Source organism: Carlito syrichta, unplaced genomic scaffold, assembly GCF_000164805.1.
Source record: "Carlito syrichta isolate Samal-C Ts95f unplaced genomic scaffold, Tarsius_syrichta-2.0.1 Scaffold314869, whole genome shotgun sequence".
Lineage (NCBI taxonomy): Eukaryota > Metazoa > Chordata > Mammalia > Primates > Tarsiidae > Carlito > Carlito syrichta.
The window spans coordinates 245434-250009 of NW_007258965.1; the positions used below are offsets into that span (position 1 = coordinate 245434).

Here is a 4576-nt window from a genome sequence, read left to right on the forward strand (position 1 = left end):
GCCTGGGCCGGGGGCAGGGGAGGGTTAAAACGATGCCCCGTCAGAGACCTTCGCCTCGCTGTGCCCACTCGTCCCGGCCCCCGTTTGACCTGTAGACAACAACTGTGGCGGGGGGGAGGAGTGATAGGGGGCGGGGAACGAATCGGCTTAATGTGAGCAATTATCCTAATGACGCCCCTTGCGGCGCCCTCTCGTCCTCCCTCGGCCCGAGGGGGGCACCCTCCTTCCCGGGCTACCCTGGCTGCCAGCCACGCTGCTCGTGGGCTTTCACCGTCCCTCCCACGTGGGCCCGGAGCCTCTTCCCCCTCAACCTCACAGCTGGGGGAGAAACTGAGGCTCAGAGAGGGCTCCTGCCCGTGGCCGAGGGTCCCTACCCGTCCTCTCGCAAATCCGCCCAACCAGGGTGGGGTGTACCCCGCTTCACCTAGGAGTCGCCGACAGGAAGGAGGGAGGGGACCCTGAAGTGCCTCTGCTGTGCCCTTTGGCTGCCGGAATCCTCTGCCCAGGGACCCCTGGCCGGACCTTCCCTTTTAACCCCGAAGAGTCCGGAAGCTTCCCCACCCTCCCCCCCGGGGATTCACTCCCTCTGTTTCCCTCTGCCTAATTATGCTGTGGGTGGGGCTGGCACCCAACCTGGGTCCCAGATTCCTGCTTGGGGAGGAGCCCTGGGATGCAGGCTTCTCCCAGTGCCCGTAACACCCTTTTTGGCGCCGGATTCCACGGGGATTCCCCAGGTCCCTTTTCCAAGACTGCCCAGGTGGTGGGAGAGGGTTTCGTGACCCCAGGGAGCCCAGGAGTGGGCGGGATGATAAACGATTGTGATCGTGATTGAGAGGGAGGAAATAAATGGGAAGTTGTAAACCGCGAGTGAGTGACCAACCAAGTGAGAAAGGCCAGAATGCGGAAGAGAGAGGAGGAGGAGGCAGAGAGATAAAGTGGATTGAGTAGGAGAGACTGAGACTGACTCGGAAAGAAAGACTGTGATAAACCAAAGCCAAAAGAGCCAGAGAGAGATGCCAAGGCTAGGACACAGAAACAGGAAGAAGGAAACAGAGCCAGTGAGGGAGATGATGACCAGGAGGCCGGGGGGAGGGGGGGGGCGGCACACAACGACGTCTTGTGTTTGGAGCCCACACCCCTGGACGTAGCAGTGGACGACTTCATGTGTGTCCCAGAGAGAGTGACAAACCCTTCTGTGTTGGAGAGCTGTGACCGTCTCACACTCTTCCTGCCATCTATGTGTGTCCCAGAGAGAGTGACAAACCCTTCTGTGTTGGAGGGCTGTGACCGTCTCACACTCTTCCTGCCATCTATGTGTCCCCAGGTGACACACAGGTCCATGAATCACAAATCGAGGCTGCAAGGGGCATCGACGTCACCTCGGCAAACATCTTCATTTCAGGTGAGGAACCAGAGGCTCAGAGAGGGCAGTGACTCAGAGGTCACACAGCAAGTCCACCTGACAGCCAGTAGGCCCTTGTTCTAGCTCTGGACTCTTACTCCTCACCTCCCCTGCAAGGGGAGCAGATTGTCAGAAAGGACCCTGGGCTCTGGATTATTTGCGGAGCATCTTCAGAGATTGTCTAGTTCGCTGCTGTCCTGACATTCTGCAATGGCAGAAATGTTCTATATGGACAAACAGCAGCCACCAGCCACCTGTGGCTACCAAGTGTTTGAAATGTTGAAAGTGAGGCGTTGCATTTCTGATTTTACGTAATTTTAGTTTAGATAGCCACAGGTGACTGGTGGCACTATTTTAGCCAGCGTAAGTCTCCATTAACTAATTACCTATTATTGGAAAAACAAAAACAATGACAGCTCCATTGTATTCGTCTTAGTATGCATGCATAATTTTACAGATAAGGAAACTAACTGAGCCTTTGTCAAGGCAGTATCACTTGTTAGAGACCAACTTGCTTAAAATCTTTGTTCTTCTACTGGCAGGCTGTGTGACTGTGAGCAAGTGGCTCTGTTTCTCTGTGCCTCAGTTTCCTCATCTATAAAATGGGTATAATAGCCAGGCGTGGTGGCTCATGTTTATAATCCCAGCACTTTGGGAGGCGGAGGCGAGAGGACCAGGGGTTTGAGACTAGCTTGGGCAACTTGGCAAGACCCTGTCTCTACAATAAATAATTTTTTATTGTTGGGGTCTCACTCTAGGCTGGAGTGCAGTGGCACACTCACAGCTAACCCAGCGTCAACCTGCTGAGCTGTGGAGATCCTTCCACCTCAGCCTTCCCAGTAGCCAGAACTACAGGCGCGCACTACCATGCCCGGTTAATTTTTTATTTATTGTAGAGACAAGGTCTCACCAAGTTGCCTGAGCTGGTCTCAAACACGCAGGTTCAGGCAATCCATCCACCTCAGCCTCCCAAAGTGCTGGGATTACAGGCTGAGCCACCGAGCCCGGCCACAAATAAATTTTTTAAAATGAGTATAATAATAGTACCGACCTGATAGGGTTGTGTGAGGATTGAGTGAGTTGATGCATTTCAAAGCCCTTGAGCCAGGGTCTGGCATACAGTAAAGCCCTCAATAGACTCACTCATTCCACAGGTGTTTATTGTAACCGTGATGTATGCAGGAACTGTCTTTGAGGCTGGGGACATAACAGAGACACAGCAATTTCATTTCCAGAGATAGGGTGAGTCCGATCTGGAATTTGAATGCAGGTGTCATTGAGTTCAAATTTCCAAGTTGATTATGGAGCGTCAGGGAAGCCCAAAGGAAGTTCAAGAGGCCCTGGTTACATCTTGCCAGCGAAATGATCAGGAACTGGTCACTGAGCTGAGATAGAAGCTTGTGGGCCGTGGTGTGTGGGTCCTGGCTAATTGCTCTTCATAGTCTCCTGGATCCAGTCCACATATTTGCAGACTTTTGTGTAAACACCGGGCTTTCTGGTGACAGCACATGGGTCCTGGCCCCAGGAGATGATGCCTTGAAGAGACCCATTGCAGACCAAAGGGCCCCCGGAGTCCCCCTGGGCACGGGAGAGAGAACATCTGTTAGAATGGGTCATGGAGTTAGTTAGGGAAGGAGGTACGGTGTTGGGAGTGCGCTTGGGGGTGAGGGTGGGATTATGGGTGGGGAAAAGGATGAGTTTAGGCTAGAAAACAAGTTTGGGGGCTGGGAATAGTGGCTTATGCCTGTAATCCCAGCACTCTGAGAGTCCTGAGCTGGAGACCTGCCTGGGCGGCATAGCAAGACCTCGTCTCTACAATAAATCAAAAAATTAGCTGGGCATGGTGTGTGTCTGTAGTCCCAGCTACTCAGAGGATTGTCTGAGCCTAGGAGGTCAAGGTTGCGGCAAGCTGGGATCTCCAGTGTACTCCAGCCTGGGCGATAGAGTGAGATTTTGACTCAGAAAAAAAAAAAAAGAATAAAAGAAAAGAAGTCTGGGGACAGTTGAGGTGGAAGTAGGGTAGGCATGGGGGCAGGGTCAAAGTTTGTGTTGAGCCGGGCTTGGTGGCTCAGCCTGTAATCCCAGTACTTTGGGAGACTGAGGCAAGAGAATTGCCTGAGCCTGCGGGTTCGAGACCCACCTGGGCAACTTGGCGAGACCTTGTCTCTACAATAAATCAAAAATAAACCGGGCGTGGTAGCTTGCGCCTGTAGTTCTGGCTACTTGGAAGGCTGAGGCAGAAGGATCACCGGAGCCCAGCAGGTCGAGGCTGCAGTGGCCGGGAGCGTGTCACTGCACTCCAGTCTGGGTGATGGAGTGAGACTCCAACTCAAAAAAAAAAATTTGTGTTGGAGTCAGAAATGGGAACTTGGAAAGGAGTGGGTTGGGAGCTGCAGGGGGAGGTGGGGTCGGGATGGGGGATGAGACCGTGGATGGATGTCAACAGGTCGGGGACAAGGTGGAGAAAGGGGTCTAAGGCCAGGTCCCGCCCTCTGACCTGGCAGGAGTCCTTGCCCTCTTCCTGAACGCTGGCGCACACCATGGTGTCTGTGACATTGCCAGGGTAGGCATTCTCACACTCCCTGTGCTCGATGATGGAGATGTTGGCACATCGCAAGGTGTGGGGCAGGTGTACTGTGGAAACAGCACAGGGGAGGGGGGAGTGAGCCCCCACCCCTCCCCCTGCAGCGCTAACTGTGACCCCCCCATAGAGTCCCTGCTCTTCTAATTCAAAGCCAACTCCTCTTTCCACTTGTAACAGCAACGCTGTCGAGTAAACTCATGCCAGCTACCTACTCTCCATGATCTAGGTGGGTGTGATTATTCTCACTTTATAGAGAAGAAAACCAAGCTTCAGAGAGGTGAAGCTGGCCGGCTGTGGTGGCTCATGCCTGTGATCCCAGCACCTTGGGAGGCTGAGGCAGGAGGATTGCTTGAGCCAATGAGTTCAAGATCAGCCTGGGCAACACTGTGAGACGCTTATCTCTATTAAAAAATAAAAATAAGGCCGGGTTCGGTGGCTCAGCCTGTAATCCCAGCACTTTGGGAGCCCAAGGCGAGTGAATTGCCTGAGCCTGTAGGTTCGAGACTCACCCTGGCAACTGGGTGACACCACGTCTCTACAATAAATAAAAAATTAGCCGGGCGTGGTAGTGCGCGCCTGTAGTTCCAGCT

The 4576-nt window shown here is 53.5% G+C and overlaps 2 protein-coding genes across 2 annotated transcripts in view; both read right to left on the reverse strand.

Annotated features, from left to right (window-relative positions):
* The window catches only part of KLK10 (kallikrein related peptidase 10), a 4428-nt gene extending 3264 nt beyond the window's left edge, over positions 1 to 1164 (reverse strand). Inside the window, exons 1-2 of the mRNA XM_021705985.1 lie at positions 1107 to 1164; positions 237 to 318 (exon numbers count right to left, since the gene is read on the reverse strand). Of these exons, the coding sequence (XP_021561660.1) occupies positions 237 to 318; positions 1107 to 1164 (140 nt within the window). The remainder of the gene's footprint in view (positions 1 to 236; positions 319 to 1106) is intronic.
* Positions 1165 to 2594: 1430 nt separating this feature from the next.
* The window catches only part of KLK12 (kallikrein related peptidase 12), a 13212-nt gene continuing 11230 nt past the window's right edge, over positions 2595 to 4576 (reverse strand). The window contains exons 9-10 of the mRNA XM_008072155.2: positions 3900 to 4036; positions 2595 to 2980 (exon numbers count right to left, since the gene is read on the reverse strand). Of these exons, the coding sequence (XP_008070346.2) occupies positions 2828 to 2980; positions 3900 to 4036 (290 nt within the window). The 3' untranslated portion in view covers positions 2595 to 2827. The remainder of the gene's footprint in view (positions 2981 to 3899; positions 4037 to 4576) is intronic.